Source organism: Glandiceps talaboti, chromosome 3 (genome assembly GCF_964340395.1).
Source record: "Glandiceps talaboti chromosome 3, keGlaTala1.1, whole genome shotgun sequence".
Lineage (NCBI taxonomy): Eukaryota > Metazoa > Hemichordata > Enteropneusta > Spengelidae > Glandiceps > Glandiceps talaboti.
In genome coordinates, this window is record NC_135551.1 from 2,988,981 (window position 1) to 3,008,283 (window position 19,303).

General features: G+C 36.3%; 1 protein-coding gene across 3 annotated transcripts in view; it reads right to left on the reverse strand.

Moving 5' to 3' along the window:
* Window positions 1-19,303, reverse strand: part of LOC144433399 (bromodomain and WD repeat-containing protein 3-like) — a 48,244-nt gene that overhangs the window by 6,413 nt on the left and 22,528 nt on the right. For 2 of the 3 annotated variants that reach the window (XM_078121704.1, XM_078121703.1), the window contains exons 14-30: window positions 18,435-18,569; window positions 17,443-17,571; window positions 16,730-16,955; window positions 15,674-16,013; window positions 14,355-14,451; window positions 12,755-12,904; window positions 12,204-12,449; window positions 8,067-8,234; window positions 6,850-7,080; window positions 5,993-6,117; window positions 5,528-5,722; window positions 4,935-4,996; window positions 3,987-4,260; window positions 3,414-3,539; window positions 3,044-3,203; window positions 1,882-2,049; window positions 850-1,002 (exon numbers count right to left, since the gene is read on the reverse strand). In XM_078121704.1, coding sequence (XP_077977830.1) covers window positions 850-1,002; window positions 1,882-2,049; window positions 3,044-3,203; window positions 3,414-3,539; window positions 3,987-4,260; window positions 4,935-4,996; window positions 5,528-5,722; window positions 5,993-6,117; window positions 6,850-7,080; window positions 8,067-8,234; window positions 12,204-12,449; window positions 12,755-12,904; window positions 14,355-14,451; window positions 15,674-16,013; window positions 16,730-16,955; window positions 17,443-17,571; window positions 18,435-18,569 — 2,985 coding nt within the window. The remainder of the gene's footprint in view (window positions 1-849; window positions 1,003-1,881; window positions 2,050-3,043; window positions 3,204-3,413; window positions 3,540-3,986; window positions 4,261-4,934; window positions 4,997-5,527; window positions 5,723-5,992; window positions 6,118-6,849; window positions 7,081-8,066; window positions 8,235-12,203; window positions 12,450-12,754; window positions 12,905-14,354; window positions 14,452-15,673; window positions 16,014-16,729; window positions 16,956-17,442; window positions 17,572-18,434; window positions 18,570-19,303) is intronic. The other variant, XM_078121705.1, reaches the window with a different exon arrangement.

A 19,303-nucleotide genomic window follows, 5' to 3' on the forward strand; every position in this document is an offset into this window, starting at 1 on the left:
ACTTTGTCTTACCCTGGAGTGGCATTCACTTTGTCTTACCCTGGAGTGGCATTCCCTTTGTCTTACCCTGGAGTGGCATTCCCTTTGTCTTACCCTGGAGTGGCATTCACTTTGTCTTACCCTGGAGTGGCATTCACTTTGTCTTACCCTGGAGTGGCATTCACTTTGTCTTATCCTGGAGTGGCATTCACTTTGTCTTACCCTGGAGTGGCATTCCCTTTCTCTTACCCTGGAGTGGCATTCACTTTGTCTTACCCTGGAGTGGCATTCACTTTGTCTTATCCTGGAGTGGCATTCACTTTGTCTTACCCTGGAGTGGCATTCCCTTTCTCTTACCCTGGAGTGGCATTCACTTTGTCTTATCCTGGAGTGGCATTCACTTTGTCTTACCCTGGAGTGGCATTCACTTTGTCTTATCCTGGAGTGGCATTCATTTTGTCTTACCCTGGAGTGGCATTCACTTTGTCTTATCCTGGAGTGGCATTCATTTTGTCTTACCCTGGAGTGGCATTCCCTTTATCTTACCCTGGAGTGGCATTCACTTTGTCTTATCCTGGAGTGGCATTCACTTTGTCTTATCCTGGAGTGACATTCCCTTTGTCTTACCCTGGAGTGGCATTCCCTTTGTCTTACCCTGGAGTGGCATTCCCTTTATCTTACCCTGGAGTGGCATTCATTTTATCTTACCCTGGAGTGGCATTCACTTTATCTTACCCTGGAGTGGCATTCACTTTATCTTACCCTGGAGTGGCATTCACTTTATCTTACCCTGGAGTGGCATTCACTTTGTCTTACCCTGGAGTGGCATTCACTTTATCTTACCCTGGAGTGGCATTCACTTTATCTTACCCGTGATTTCTTGTTCGGTGAATAATTTCTAGCGTTGTTGAAAATAAGTCTGACATCTTTACATAGTTCAATAGGGTTGTCATAGTAACCACCTTGTAGCTGTTCTCTCACCGTAGACAGATCCATGGGTGTGTCTATGATGTCTCTATAATCCTATCATAGATAAAATAAAAAATAGCATCAATGGCGTTGTAGCACAACTCTAACAATTTTTACATTTGAAAAAAAAAATGTTTATCCACATGCCAATCCATATTTGTTACCCATGCAATATGCACAGAATTTGACTGTTGCTATGGGCAACAAAATAAAAAATCATAAAATGAACTGACTGACTATTAGGTCATTCTGACTCTGACATACAAATTTGCATAGTGCTAGGGAGTCACGTCATGTTATATGATATAAAAATATATTTGGTGTACGAAAATCACATTTTAGAGTCTTAGCATGTAAGCAAATACATGACATAATACATTGAATGGAGTCTATTCATTACATTATGACAGTCAAGTGATTAGCTTGTAATGTCTAAATTGCACATTTGATTTCTGAATGGTGTAAGTCTTTAGGCATGATTTGAATAGACAACAACTATGCCCCATCAATTATACAGGGTACCTGGTAGGACAGAGGTTGTGTTGTGAATGATTTAATCCGATGCAGTAATTGAGGCTGCAATGCATTGTATACTCCCCAGGGAGTTGAGGAAGAATACAAGACCATTGTGGCATTTTATTTCTGTGCCAGGGGACCGGGTAATAGAGTTGGAAAACAGAGCATGGCATGGTACCACACTCTATCAAATCTTACTTTATGTTAGTTTTACTCAGCTGAATAAGTCTCTTTTAAAGGGGCACAGCTCAGTTTAAATGTTTTGGGGCATAAATTTTTGCATTTTTGTCTTGTATTGGTAACAAGGAATTATTAGTACACATACATAGTCTATTGCATTCACAAATAATTTGGGATAAGAAACATCTCCCCATAATATTGCATAAGTGTAAATAAATAAATAATGTATTGACTTACTGGATATTCCAATAAATCTACAGGATAACGAAATGGTTCTGAATCTTCACATTCCCACATGATATGTAATAATCTTTTACATTGTTCTATCCATATCCGTGTATCATAAACTGGATTCTCCATCTTAAGTCGCTTCCTTGCCATTTCTTCTGTCTCATCATCACTGTCCTAGAAGATGAAAAAAGATAACATATGTTGTCAATCACATTGTAATGACACCCCCCCCCCCCCCCCCCCCCGCCACCCCCCTCCACTTGGGGCTGATATCGTAGGTTAATTAGATGTTATTCCCCAATACTTTTCTTTGTTGAGCCAAGTAAAATGTGAGTGACCTAAGGGGCCTTTGTCTGATTCATAGTGACAACCCTTAGGTGACGAGTACTTTCTGGCTGTATGAAGAAAAATATTGGAGAATAACATAATTATACCACTAACAGTAATATTAAAAAAAATAGCACCATTGGCGTTGTAGCACAACATATGCATTATCACTTCACTGTTGCTAACATTGTGGCTAAAAAGTTTTAAACAAAAAATGCAGATAACACCTCCAGAAACATTGCTACCAACTTTCAGCCCCATTCACAGTGCAGTTTTCAAGATACAAGTTTTTGACCAAAATTGAGATTTGTAGACCTGTGATTAATATTTTCATGTACATATCCCTACAGACATCCTCATTAAATTTCATCCCAATATACTCAGTAGTTTTGAATTACAGATTCTTGACCACAAAAACATATTGTTAGACATAATTTGCATATCACTAAATTATGGGATCATTGAACTCTTAAATTAAGACGGTTCACACGAAATTTCAGGTCAATCTGCTCAGTAGTTTTGGTGTGTAAGTTTTCTGAACTGAACCTCAATTCAGTTGTGCTAAAAAAATTGGGGGAAATAATGGCAATTTTGAACGCTTTGACTCATATATTTTGAACACAGCAGAACCAGTGATGTAGACATGTGTTATTGTGACATAGACGCACGTTGTCGTGACATAGACGTGTGTTGTCATGACATAGAATAACCATAGAATATATTCCATATTTATAAAGAACCTGGCTAGTACATGGTATAACACACTTACTAAAGTACAGTTCCTCTCACCTGTCATTGACAATGGCACTGACAATACAATAAAGGATGACTGTGCACTTACCCGCAGTCTTTTCCTTTCCAGGTTACTAAGAGACGATTCTTTTCTGTACTCTGCATCATCACCTGATTCTTCATCAACATTGACATCCATCAACTCATGAAAATCTTCACCTTCTGTCATCTCATTGTACAAACTCATTAAGTCCTCTATTGTATTGTCTCTATGGAAACAAAACATATCAATGTCTCTATGGCAACAAAACTTATCAATGTTTCCATGGTAACCAAATATATCATCACTAATAGTGACATCTTACAGTTTACCATCAAAAGCTCTCAGCTCAAGTGTATTGGTTAAATGTTTCTATGGTAACAAAACAAAATATTGCAACAAATTAGACAAAAAAGTTTTAATCTCATTATTGACTTACTTGACAAATGCCGTGAAGACGTTATTTAATGTTGTTGCCCACTTCACAATTTGACTATTTTTTTCATTAAAGGTGATAGCATTTGTTTCAATTAGTCTTATTTCCCACAACAATGCTGATATTCGTCTGAAATAAAGTAGAAGAGATACATCATTAGACAAGAGTCCTAGCATGCCTAGCAATAGTCAATGTGTATCTCAAGTCCATTGACTGAACTCATGATAGCAGAATCACATTTTCTAAAGACTGTTACAGTAAAACTTCGTAAAAAATTCGACACGTGAAGAAGGTACTATTGTAAAGATATTGTGAAAGTTTCGAGCTGGTATCTCTCTTAGAAATATCGAAAATGCTCTTTTGAAATCTTTGAGTTTAGTGTGAGTGACGGTTCACTGTGGCGGTTATTTTCAAATTGATTCCTTTGATCTTGCCGGCCATTTCCGCAGGCTAGTGATCCGACTGTCTAACCATGCTAACATTCATCTTGACTCCATACATAAAATCTGAATTCACACTCTGTTTGCTAGTCCTCCTTAAGTCCTCTTTAACAGGGCTATGTTTTCTTTAACAAACCTGTAAAATCTATTTTCAAGTCTTGTTTTGATGGCTGTCAGATCTGTGGGATATCCTATGACCATTGCATACATAGGGTAGGCATTCAGATCAACGGGATAGTTGAAAGGTTCAGCTATCCGTAATTCCATCAGCTGTGTTAACCCACGGATAATCCTATCACAATCTTCATCCCTTCCTGGTTCTCCCCATTCTCCATCTCCAGGTACATATAACATTCCAACTAGTTCTTCCGGGTCTATTGGTGTGCTACCTCCTCTTTCTTCTGGTAGTTCTGCCAAACAAAACAAATACCGCCAATGGCGTTGTAGCACAACTGTCCAGTTTTTTAATATGTTTATCCATATGCTAGTCCATGCTAACAATAGGTGTTCATTTGCTGAATGACTATCCAGTTGCTTATCCAAGCACGTTGCTATCTTTGCGATAAACGCAATCATTTGGGTGTTGCTATGGGCGTGGTCATGTTGTTAGATATATTTGCATACATTTTTGTATGTTTTTGTTCACTTGTCTATGAATTCCTGATATTATCTTTGCAATATATGTGATCATTTGGCTGTTGCTATGGGCATGGTCTAGTTGCTAGGCAAATTTACATACATTTTAATATGTTTATTCATTTGTCTATTAATCCTCATTATCTTCACAATATATGTGATCATTTGGCATTTGGGAGACACACACACACACACACACACACACACACACATGAACATACACACACACACACACACACACACACACACACACACACACACACACACACACACACACACACACACCAACCCATCCACCCACCCAACCAACCAACCCCGGGGGGGTTGTGCTAATGATCTACTATTGTTCTGTTCAGCACCATAGACTATCACATCTTATTGGTGTTTTGGAGCTACATAAATTCTTTGGATTGAAAAAGTCAGTTCGTTGACCTTTTTAGTGACTTACTATTTTCATCCTGCTGTTCCATATCCCATGGACTCATTTTCTCCACTTCTCCAGTATCCCAACTGGAAAGAAATACAATTGATACGTTAGTTCCATACTATGGCTGTGGGCTTGTTGCTAGGCAACCATGTGATCAGTCAGCTCTATGTAGTTTCATATCATGGTTTGAGTTATCACTTAGCTGAATGTAACTATATTAAATACATGTAACTTGTAATGTTCAAAGATTTGAGGGGGGATAAACAGGATGTCTATTTGGAAAAACAATTGATTTGTTCACACCACTTTAGTGCAAATGCAGTGGTAACAATTGATTTGTTCACACCACTTTAGTGCAAATGCAGTGGTAACAATAAAATTGAATTCCTAATGAATGAAATATTTAACTAAACTTTAGGGAATTCACAGGATATCCCACACAATCTTTAGTGATTTCAAAGAACACTACTGGTAGCTGTAAATATGAGACATTTAAGTAACAATGAATCTATGTAAGATACATGTAAAGAAGCAGCATCTAATCTATGTTAAGACTATGTCTTGTTCCAGCTTGAGAGGTTTACAAAGTCTTTCAACTTAGCAATGGTTCTTACCTGACATTAAAACACTGGAACATACTATCTGGATACTCAGCCTGGAATGGTTCTTGGTTTGTGATTGTTCCTTGCCACCATGCGTCATCTATCATGGCTCGGAATCTATCCCCAGGTTTCCAGTTCTGTGCCATGGAATTCTCATAGGTTTGTCTTATAACAAGGAAATCTAAGACATCGGCCATGTCATGGTATCTAGTGATTAAATCACAATTGATTGTTAAAATATGGGATTCCCTTTAATCCACTAAAACACAGTCTGCATCTATCAGATCATGAGAAACAAATGAAGTTATAAATAGGGTTGTAACACAACTGGTATGGTATGGGCAATGATTCAGTGGGCAAGTTACCAAATAAATAAATATCACTTATATATATACTAGTCAATAATTACTTGCAAAAAAGAGCAATAGATACTAAAAAATAGAGGTTTAAAAGTAGAAAAATATTTGTCTGTCTTACTTTATACTAAAAGATCCTCCAGACTGTGTCCCTGTTTCTGGGTCAATGAAAGCCAATTTTAGACAACACAGAGTTGGTGGTCCATTTTGATACTTGATTCCAACAATCTTCACTAATTCTTGGTCCTATCAATGGCCAAACAAGGAAATAAAGTACAATATTATTGGCTAATTATACATTGTAACACACATACAATCAATATTATTGGCTAATTATACATTGTAACACACATACAATCAATATTATTGGCTAATTATACATTGTAACACACATACAATCAATATTATTGGCTAATTATACATTGTAACACACATACAATCAAAATTGATTGGATGAGGTAAATTCTTTAATACAACTTACTTTTAAGCAGCAGGTAAACAAACTTTGGAGATATTTCAAACACATATAAATTGGGATTCCAGCAACATCTCTCCAAGTTATTCAACTTGTCTTACATATATTAAGTAAGATATGTGACATCAATATTGACATCAACAAAATATTGAATGTCTTTTCCAAAACTTTTAGACTCCTGGAGTAGAAAGTTTGATCCATACCCCCAAGTCAATAGTGAATGCAAAGAAGCGTAACATACCCCAAGTCAATAGCCAATGAAATGAAGCGTAACATACCCCAAGTCAATAGCCAATGAAAAGAAGTGTAACATACCGCAAGTCAATAGCCAATGAAAAGAAGCGTAACATACCCCAAGTCAATAGCCAATGAAAAGAAGTGTAAGATACCACAAGTCAATAGCCAATGAAAAGAAGCGTAACACAGTACCCAAAGTCAATAGCCAATGAAAAGAAGTGTAAAATACCGCAAGTCAAAAGCCAATGAAAAGAAGCGTAACATACCCTGAGTTCAAGTTTATGCCAGGGTTGTTTCTTTGGATTAATTTCATAAAGATTTGCGTTCCGTACGGCATTAACGTAACATTCGTGACCTTGACGAAAGTACATTATTTCGTCTCCCATTTGAGGCACGAATGGGGATCGTCTCGGAGTTGTATCTGTAATCCAGGCTGGTGGGAAGAATTCTTCAGGAAGTTCCTCAGCTCCTTGTGTTTCACTACTACGAGTTGGTTTCTGAAGACGTAAAAGAATTGGTCAAATTGTTGAAATTATTCATTTTATTTGCATATTTTTCAGATTGTGTCTATTGTAGCAATGTAAGTTTAATACTCTTCAACACTAGAACTATTGCTCCCACACAGTATTTTGTTTTCTGAAATTGTTTGTACTACAGACACTATAATTATGTTGTAATTATAATCTTAATCATTTTTCTAAGATACCTGACGTGTTTATTTCAAAGTTTTGTGTTCATGTAGTTCCAATATATACATTATTATACACAAGAGAACGTTAATTTGTGTGGTATTTCAGTCAAGCACTCAAATGTTCACATGTCCATACAATATGCAATATATGCCTGCAAGACTACAGGAACAAGACAATGCAGTACACCTATGGTCAGCTGTGTGTGATGGTTGATATGTAGAAGGATACAAGTTTTTAATACACAAATGAAGAAACCAGTTGCCCAAGTGATGACTGTTGGTTGTAGCTCTCATCCCTTGGAGGATGGGTATGCCCATTACCATAAACAGGAACACTCTCCAGTTGTCGGTATGACCCCCATTACCATAAATGTGAATGCCACTCCAGGCATGAAGTCATTCTTATAAACTATGGGTTCTGATGGATATTCAAGAGAGATGTTTTACACTGATGGGTATAGGCACTCAGGACTCATGAATATTCAATGGAATGAGTGGCACACAGAGCTGGTCAGAGGTGAACTGCAAGTACTATGTTATATCTGATTACATGAATTATACATTTATTCTAGTGTCGTACACTCGGCATCTCAGTTTTCTGGTTCTTCAAACTGGAGTGTAGGGAAAACATAAAGGACAGTCAAAAACAACCACTAGTGAAAACAATACAAAACAAAACAAAAGAAACATTTAAGTGTGTTACTATAAATGATTAATTAAGTTGACTGGAACTCTGTATGTTGTGTAGGAAATGACTAGTCGGATAATGAAATGCAAGGATTAGGATGTTACCCTTGCAAGAGCTGCTAATGATTTTTTAGGCTGTTGACGCGGTGTTGGTAGTTGTTGACGATTGCGATCAGTGGTTGTTGAGTTGTTACGTGCACCACTTGTTTCACCCATTTTACGTTCCTTGCGTGAACCTGGCATTGGAACCACAACTCTACGATGCCCATTCGTCTAATAAATGACAAAATACACTCGTAAGTTGTGACTACGATTTTCAATGTGGATAATCAAGATGACGCGAGCACGGGACCACGAGGTACAGCACTATATCAGGTCAACACCACAGCCAACAACACAGCCTATTCTTACAGCCACAATGGGAAGGTCAAAGGTCAAAGCCATGCCATTTATATTCTTAGCTGGAATTTGATTTGTATTTTTGGTGAGATGCTACTAGCAAAGTCAGTTTAAAACACAAAATGTTATAGTTTAACCACACAATACTATAAGTTAGAATTTGTAGCAAACTAATAACAGCTTAGAAACGACTGATGACCATGAGTTATACATAACGCTAGTCTGTAATTTGTAAACAGAAACCATTCTTTGATTTCACATGTGACTTTAACAATATTTAATGTTTTTGTATAAATTTGATTCAGTTTAAGTAGTATCCAAGCTGTTGTTACTTTTATTGTATTTGAAAGATAAAAAGTGAATATATTTGTATCTATTGTACATGTACATTGATATCTTTGAATAGTGTAGTAACATCTCTCCTTTAAATATTGCCTGCTTTTGCATAAATGCTTTCAAAGTGTGGAACAATGACAACAGGATGCTGAAACCATGGCACCATGATGCTAACACCATGGCAACAACATGATGCTGACATTATGGTATCAACATGATGCCGTGATCATGGCAACAACATGATGCTGAAACCTTGCAACAATTAAATGCTGAAACCATGGCAACAACATGATGCTGAGACCATAGCAACAATACAATGCTGAAAGCATGTCATCAACATGATGCTGAAACCATGGCAATATGATGCTGACAACAAATTGATGCTGAAACCATGGCAGCAACAAGATGTTGAGAGGGCTCAGAGTATACTTGATCTCAGTGTGGTTGTCAAGGTGATGAGAAGGTATACAATCACAGATCACTCTCAACGTTGTTTTGTGAAGTATGATGGATATTTACCCAATATCCATTCTTTGTATATAGATGTGACAAATGTTATTATGCACTGAATAATGTTGACATTTATAATCAATGTTTCACATGTACCCATCAATTATTTTAATGTACTCATTACTGTACTCCAAATACAGCAAACTAAAACCTTGACAAGTGACTAAGTACTAACTGCTGTGGTTAACAATGGCAGTGACGAAAGAAAAGTGAAAAATAACAGCCATTACAACAACAGAATAAAGACTGTTTTCAAGCGAGCACAGACTGCACCAAGGCCATGCACCGGATCACAAGGACTTGGAAAGGGTTACCATGGCAACACTAAATGACAACTATTTAACATCCAAAGAGAACAGAAAGTCATGTAATATAAGTATATACATAGTAAGTGGTAACTTAGAGCCATTATACTCTACTGTACAACAATAGATTGTAATCATATATATTGAATGTATGCCTTTTATAACAGGATGTATATTACAATGTAGTATCATTTTGACAAATTATACAGTGTGTACCTCTAATGACTTGTCAAAACTAAAAATTACACAAAAAGTGCCAATGGCGTAGTAGCACAAATGTACATTAAACTAGGTATAGGTTGTTCATGTTTTGAATATTTCTTCACCTGTCTATTAATCCCCGTTGTTATCTTTACAAAATACACAATCATTTGGCTGTTGCTATGAGTGTGGTACTGTTGCTAGGCATATTTGCAAACATTTTTTGAATGCTTGTTCACTTGTCTATGATTCCCTGTTATCTTTGCAATATACACTATCATTTGGCTGTTGCTATGGGCATGGTCTTGTTGATAGGGATATTTGCATACATTTTTTGAATGTTCACTCACATGCCTACCAGATGATTTTGTTATTTTAGCAAAACATACTGCCGTTTGGTTGTTGCTAAGGGCATGGTCATGGTTGCTAGAGCCAATTGTGTCAAAAAAGTAAACATGACATGTATAGAAACGTCTCACAAAATGTCAGCCCCCATTGACCAAGTACTTTTTTGAGATATAAGTTTTTGACCAAAATTTACATTTTTACACCCAATTTGCATAGCACTGATGAGATCACTACATGCTTAATAAATTTTCAGCTACACATTCCTAAATGCATCCCCATTAAATTTCAGCAAAATCTACTTAGCAGTTTTTGAATTAAAGATTTCTGACCATTTTCAGAAATCTGACACATTGTTAGACCTAACTTGCATATTACTGACGGATAAGGATAAGGGATATCATGTAATGAACAAATCCTAATCTAAACACCCCTAAAAATGTTGCCACCAAATTTCTAACCAGTCTGCCAAGTAGTTTTTGAGAGTAAGTTTTTGACCAAGACATTTTTTGACCCAAACCACAAACCTGTGATGCGTTCATTTTGCTTTGAACAATTTCCCAAATAAACACCAAAAGTAATGTCCCCACCAAATACCAAGGTAATCGGTCTGGCAGTTTTTGAGTTTAAGTTGTCAACACACACACACACAGACAGACAGACAGACAGACACCACACCATGCCTATAGCACTACTGAACCTTATCAGTTCAGTTGTGCTAATAAAAAAGACTCAACCTGGTCAGCAATTCCTGCAAGAATCAAAATTCTATTGCTGGATAAAATCAAACAGCGTTACATTCCCTTTATAGTCAGATAATCTAATAGTTTTGCAAATGTTGCATCTTTCTACAATAAATTTTGTAACTTTCTACAATAAATGTTGGATCTAACATTGATCTGTGAAGTATCACTGCACAAAATGGAAATGACGCAATGTTGAGGTGTTTGTCACACCAGACAACATTGTAATTCAGGTTGGATAATATTGATTGCACTTATGAACCAATTAGAATACTGTATTTTTGTATCAGGCATGTATTCCACAGAATGGTGAAAACTTTGACATGAGCCCTTCCATAGTTGAATTGAGTCATATAATGGGTCTTCTCAAATTACTGAAGGTCATAGGAGAGGGAAAGGGTCATTTCTGTCAGACATTGATTTCCTATGTTATCGAATGACAATTTCATGCAGAAGCTGTGATGACCCTATATGACCCTATCGGTATCCTTAGCATCATCACAAAATTCCTAGTGCAAACACCCTTTTATGGTACACAGAAACATCATCCAATTTATGTTAATACAGAAACAAAATATTTAAAACTGAGGAATAAACCATTGTTAAGGCTATAGAGTTCTACCATAGCAAGAACTGTATAAGAACCTGTGATCACCAAGCTTTGTTTTCACCCTCACATGTACTACTACTAAGATAGCTACAACACCATCAAATATGATTGTAAACAATCACGAAATGATAAGAATGGTTTTCAAAAATGCCACCATTTGATGATACTGTTTCATTTTCTTTTGACAATTTATAGACCAAAATCTTGTTTTTGTCTCTTAACATTTGTCAAAAAATTTGGTGACAGTCAATTTTACTGCCCAGTTGCTGACAATAACCTAGGGACCTTTACAACATCTTTACCCCAATATTGACACATCTAATTAGACTATGGACCTTTATAACATCTTTGCTAACATTCTCACATAAATTGAATCATACATATTTCTACATAGACCCTCCATCATTATGTTGAAACAATCAGCCTCAGAATTTAGATAAAATTCATTTGAGGTGTTACCCTGTCTTTATTCTAAGCTATTAGATTTGAACTAACATTGCATGATGGGAAATGTAGATAAGGGCCTACCTATAGCTGTCATGATTAGAGATGTAGATAAGGGTCTTTAGCCATATATATATATATATATATATATATATACATTTCCGATTTCAACTAACAATACATGACATGTACTAAACCATCGGCATACAATACATTTTTGAATTTCTTTCTACTTTACTAATCTCATTTTTAGATTTCATCTGAATAAACTGACTATCACAACATAATATACGTATTCCAATTTAGTCTAGTTTTTGAAGGATAATAATTTGCATAAAACAAACCTCACCTTTTTGCGTTTTGGTTTTGATGTTTGTTTTTTCTTCTCTTGTCCCCGTGAGGGTCCAGCATCATCATCTGAACTAGCATTGGTAGTTTTAGGTTTTGTTTTGCGTTTAGGTGGCTGTAAGTTGACACCTGCGTCCTCTGTCCAATCGGAATACTCACTGCTAGAATCACTACTACTAGATGAGCTACTCCTCCAGTCAAGTGCTTCTTCTTCTGAGCTGTCTATACTTCCAACATCTTCATTGTCCTAAACCAAACAACAAATGTGGGTCAATGTGAAACTATTACAAACTATCTGTCCTAAACAAATGAGCTTGTGCGGCATTGTGTTATCGTCCCTAAGAGGCAGGCATTTTTCAAATTCATTTGTAACCATTTTAGGTGATCAGACCTTCACCAGTTGTTACATATCATATTATTATTCTGTCATTTCTAAATAGTCAGTGTTTTAGTTTGGAGTTGTAACAACATTCATAATGACGGCTGAAATAAAGGTAAGTATTAAAAATCATTAAGATACAGAAAATGTTAACATCACTACTATCAACCTACTTCATCATTAGACTCATTGTCATATGCTCTAGCCCTAGCTCTTGCTCTGTTCCGCACTTCCTCACCAACAGCTGTTCTTGTTCTGTAGCCATGTGCTGGTTGCCTTTTCCTTTTCCTGGTATTCCTGTCACTGGAATCACTGGAATCAGTCTGGGAAAAAGGTTAAAAGAGAAGCCGAGGGTCAGATACATTTAAAAGGTCAGAGTTCATCTGTTTCATTTTCAAGTACATTGTCTTATTACTCTAAACTTTATACATGTACATGCATAAAGTGTATTGTACTTGCATAGTGTATTGTACATGCATAGTGTATTGTACATGCATAAAGTGTATTGTACTTGCATAGTGTATTGTACATGCAGTGTATTGTACTTGCATAGTGTATTGTACATGCATAGTGTATTGTACGTGCATAAAGTGTATTGTACATGCATAGTGTGTATTGTACATGCATAGTGTATTGTACATGCATAAAGTAATGTACATATATAGTGTATTGTACATGCATAAAGTGTATTGTACATGCATAGTGTATTGTACTTGCATAGTGTATTGTACATGCATAAAGTGTATTGTACTTGCATAGTGTATTGTACATGCAGTGTATTGTACTTGCATAGTGTATTGTACATGCATAGTGTATTGTACGTGCATAAAGTGTATTGTACATGCATAGTGTGTATTGTACATGCATAGTGTATTGTACATGCATAAAGTAATGTACATATATAGTGTATTGTACATGCATAAAGTGTATTGTACATGCATAGTGTATTGTACATGCATAAAATGTATTGTACATGCATAAAGTTATTGTACATGCATAAAATGTATTGTACATGCATAAAGTAATGTACATGCATAGTGTATTGTACATGCATAGTGTATTGTACATGCATAGTGTATTGTACATGCATAAAGTTATTGTACATGCATAAAATGTATTGTACGTGCATAAAGTGTATTGTACATGCATAAAGTAATGTACATGTATAGTGTATTGTACATGCATAAAATGTATTGTACATGCATAGTGTATTGTACATGCATAAAGTGTATTGTACATGCATAAAGTAATGTACATGTATAGTGTATTGTACATGCATAAAGTAATGTACATGTATAGTGTATTGTACATGCATAAAGTGTATTGTACATGCATAAAATGTATTGTACATGCATAAAGTGTATTGTACATGCATAAAGTGTATTGTAGTAAGTGTACTGTATTGTACATATAGTGTATTATGTAACATTATATAGAAAGTGTATTGTACTTACTCTATATACAGATAGTGTATTGTACTTACTCTATATATAGAAAGTGTATTGTACTTACTCTATATATAGAAAGTGTATTGTACTTACTCTATATATAGAAAGTGTATTGTACTTACTCTATATATAGAAAGTGTATTGTACTTACTCTATATATAGAAAGTGTATTGTACTTACTCTATATATAGAAAGTGTATTGTACTTACTCTATATACAGAAAGTGTATTATACTTACTCTATATATAGAAAGTGTATTGTACTTACTCTATATATAGAAAGTGTATTGTACTTACCCTATATATAGAAAGTGTATTGTACTTACTCTATATATAGAAAGTGGTATCTGTCGTTTCCTTTTTTCAACTTTGAATCTGTTCAATTCTTCATCTCCGAATCTTATTCTCCTCAGTTCATCAGTCCTAGAGATAAGAAAACCACTTACTAGTGTAGAGAAATGACTAGTGTAGAGAAATGACTAGTGTGGACAAATGACTAGTGTAGAGAAATGACGAGTATAGAGAAATGACGAGTGTGGAGAAATGACGAGTGTAGAGAAATGACTAGTGTGGAGAAATGACTAGTGTAGAGAAATGACTAGTGTGGAGAAATGACGAGTGTAGAGAAACAAGTCATTGAGAATGACATAGGCCCCGCTATGATTGGGTTTTAAGGAATTATCACTACTCTGATCACGCAACAACACTTGTGAACCTAAATCAAACAGACTTAGATATGTTGTGTCTGCTTGTTGGACATGGAACATGCCTACAACAATAAAGGATGGGTCGGGTATGGGGGATCGTATCACGAAGAAAATGGATATAGCTTTGGACATAGAAAATTCACAAACAAAATGGCTGCTAGGCGGCCATATTGGATCGTATCATGACAACAATGAATATACACATGTATGTCATAAAACACTGTCCTAATACCAACTTTGAATGAGATCTGTTCAAGCATGTCTGAGTTATGGCTTTAGAAAATTTGCAAACAAAATGGCTGCCAGGCGGCCATATTGGATCGTATCATGTAACAAATTGACTTGCATATGTATGCCATTGTATGTTGCCCCTGTACCAAGTTTGAAAAAAATCGGTCCAGGCATCTCCAAGAAACGGCTGCGGACGGACGGACGCACGGACACACTGACGCACGGACAGACGGAACCCAATCCATAAGTCCCCGTCCCGGACTTCGTCCGGCGGGGACTAATGACCAGTGTAGAGAAATGACCAGTGTAGAGAAATGACTAGTGTAGAGAAATGACTAGTGTAGAGAAATGACTAGTGTAGAGAAATGACTGTACAAATCATTCACAATCAAAATCCATCAAATTAATTCATCAATTCTCCATCAAAATTTTTCATGGGTATATAACCTTACAACTTTTCCAACATCACCAGTTGCCCCCTGGGATTGCCTATTCTCTGCCAGGTCTCTCATTTATATAAACACCATCTCCTGAGGTAATCTGTCCTATGCATTCTCACTATATCAGGGCATGGTGGCAATCTTTTGGTTACTGATATACCGACAAAAATCAGGGCATGGTGGCAATCTTTTGGTTACTGATATACCGACAAAAATCAGAGACAGCAATAAGAGGGTGTGTGTAAATGTAATGTACACACAACTCACTTTGCAAGTGCTGAATGTAGTTCTGGTACAACTACCCTTCTACTCCATGCTACAAGGTCTGCCTGTGATGCCTGTTGACTGACTGGACCACCATGAGGCTGGCGTACACCCTCAATATCACCACTGCGTCTCAAGCCAACCCTAGGTGATGGACTTAAAGGATCATTTTGATTGGCTGCCCTACCAGGTGTATTTGGTCTGAGTGGATCCCCATGTGCATCTTGTTCTCTTTGCATTCGTTCTATCATCTGATCCAGGATATTTGCTGCCTGGTTGTCCTCATTCAAATCTGGTACTTCCTGTCTTTCTTCCAAAGCCTCACTGATCACTTCCTGGTCTCCTGTGTGCCATAAACACACAACAAAGAAAGGAGTCACTCTCTCAAGCTTTATCATATTTTGATCAGAGATTTACACACTTTTCTTAGACATTAGGTCATGGGTTTTTGAATAAATTTAAATTCTAATTGACATACACAGTATCTAATTATTGGTATTTTAATTTTAAACAATTGTTGGTTGTCTGATTGAAATAATAATATGCCAGCTACAGCTAGTGTGGTAATTCTGAGACCTTTGGGTTGGTCAATGTTCCCCTGTAAAGGCCAAGGTCATATTAGGATTCAAATCTAGGTGAGAAAAAAGGTTCTCTGACAGAGCTACAGAAAAAAAGTTGGTTTTGAACAAAAACAATGCTGCTATTATTTAATCTTTGTGAATATTTCCACAGCTAGAAAATTGTGATTTTACAGTCTTCAGCTGTTCTCAAAGACTCATTTGTACTCAATTTACCAGACTGATACATTGTGTTCATGTACAAGAAGGCATTTTAGTCACTACTTATTTTTACTAATCACCAGACTGATACATTGTGTTCATGTACAAGAAGGCATTTTAGTCACTATTTATTTTGACTAATTACCAGACTGGTACATTGTGTTCATGTACAAGACATTGTAGTCACTACTTATTTGGCGTTTTTAGTAAAAATAAGTCTTTAGTGAAAATTTCAAGGTTTACATAAGTGACAGATATGAATATAAGATTGAATACAAACCTCCTTCTGTGACAGCAATCTGTGGTACTAACTGATTATCTGCACACTTCTCTCTACCTGGTACTAATCTCTGTAAAGCTGGAGGATGTGGGTTACCATCTACGTCCACCAAGAATGGTGGTGGCATAAGATGGGGTGCTTGTTGCGTCTGCTCATCAAGTACAAAGTTATTTGCATCACGGATTAATGGTCTGTAGTCAGTGTGAAAGAACTGCTCCTCAGGAATCTACAAATAATGACATACAGTAACTACTTCTGGCTTTTAACATCAAATATATTGATACATGTACTTAGTTTGGACATTAGTACCCAATTTCAGTAGGTGGCATGGCAGAAAATCCAAAGAAATAACAAAGCATTTGTACATGTTCAGTTATTATCATTAAAGCATGTTTTGACTATATTGATGAACTGTGAGTGACAGTGTGAAGAGATGCTATCAAGTATTAAACTTATGATACAAGACTGATTGGACAAACACAAACTAAATCCACTACATGTCAAATTTACTACATACTATGATACATGTAGAGTGACTACATTCACATCACCAAGGTTGTCACTATATCTGTAAATTTACCACATACTACAGTAACACAGGTTTTACTTTGTGTTACACTTGTTGACAGAGATCTCACTGTTGTAGTATCCTACCTTCCTAACTTCTACCAGTAAACTCTGTTACAAACAAAGTGTGGACGGCTTCTACATACCTTGGAGTAATTTTCTGAGGACCCAAAACCAAAAATACTGAGATGTCCATGTGAATCTGTTGCTGCAAATAACTGGCCGTCGGGTGAAAACTGACAGTCAAAGACAGCTCCATGACCTTGTCCTTCAATCTATCACAAATACATAATGGGAAATAGTCAATGGTGTTATAATTAGGATAAATTACCTATTTGAAGAAAAAAGGACACATCAATGTTGATGACAATGAATGAATTGTATAGAAACAATAATTACATGTCTGAACATCTCACATGGAGGAGGTTGAAAAGAGAGAAGATCAAAAACTTGTCAACTGAGAGACTCTCAGGGTATCCTACCGACCAACTTAGGTGGGTCTCCAGTGGGAAAGAGCATGCCAAATACGCTATGTTCACAACTTTACATGAGACAACACCCATCTAGGAATAATATAGTATTTATATATAATTGTACATAGATTAGAGATTAATGATTTGTACATGTGTGCTCCATAGGATTTGTACATGTGTGCTCCATAGGATTTGTTCATGTGTGCTCCATATGATTTGTACATGTATGCTCCATATGATTTGTACATGTGTGCTCCATAGGATTTGTATATGTGTGCTCCATATGATTTGTACATGTGTGCTCCGTAGGATTTGTACATGTGTGCTCCATATGATTTGTACATGTGTGCTCCATAGATTTGTACATGTGTGCTCCATATGATTTGTACATGTGTGCTCTATAGGATCAGATATCTTACATCATACCATGCATGAGCCAAGTTGAACACAAAATATGGAATGTATGGTCATTCTACATCACGACAATGTATGTCTATGTAAATTCAACACGTGTCTATGTCACAGGTTCTGCTGTGTTCAAAATATGAGTCAAAACATTCAATATCATCTAGCGACTAAAAGTGGCAAAGGCCCCTTAGGTCACTCGTCTTTTCCTTGGCTGAATAAAAAACAATATTGAGGACTAACATCTAATCATCACTTACCATATTAAAAAAACTTTTAATCATGGTTCCAGTAATGAGATCCCATAGAATGATATGTCCATCATGTCCTGCACTCAACATGATTCTTGCATCATTTGGATGTGACTCTAATACAAAGACTTCATCTTCATGACCCTGTACAGGAATAAACCAGTCTAGTACATTAGTATGGATGGAATATGATGGTATTTACCCAATATCTTCTCATTATCCGATATCACCTCTTCATTCACTGTTACAGTATCATTGTGAGTGCAGTTTCCGCAATGTGACATGAGTCATTAGACAAGTCAGAGTGGTGACATGACGAAAGAGAGGTGATATACTGATTTATCATATGTCCAGGAATTCAAAGTAAAAAAAACACAAAAATTTAAAAGAGCACAGCTGTTATGCAGTGCGCTTTATGCATCATGCAACTCTGCTATCAGTTGACTTTCATGTGCACATTCTCTGCTGGCTGTGTCAACCTGCCTTGGTAAATTTTTTTAGCGATCATCACTTTTCATCAGATTTTGTTGTAACTTTGTGTAAATATAACTTTGGTAATAGAGTAAGTTTTCTAAAAGTTTCAGAAAATATTTTTATATGTTAATAAAACTAGATGGTTGACTTCAAACATAACTTCTGCGGTATGACATGTAGTGTGGTACATGTACATGGTGTAACATACACAGTGGGTGGGTGGAGTGTGATAACATGGAGAAGACATTAGAATGGAGTCTGATAACATGAAGAAGACATTAGAATGGAGACTCTGATAACATGGAGAAGACATTAGAATGGAGACTCTACAAATTAAAGCTTTTCAGTTTTACAGTAAATATTGATTTTTGACTACAAATATGGTCACTGTTTCATCAAATTTG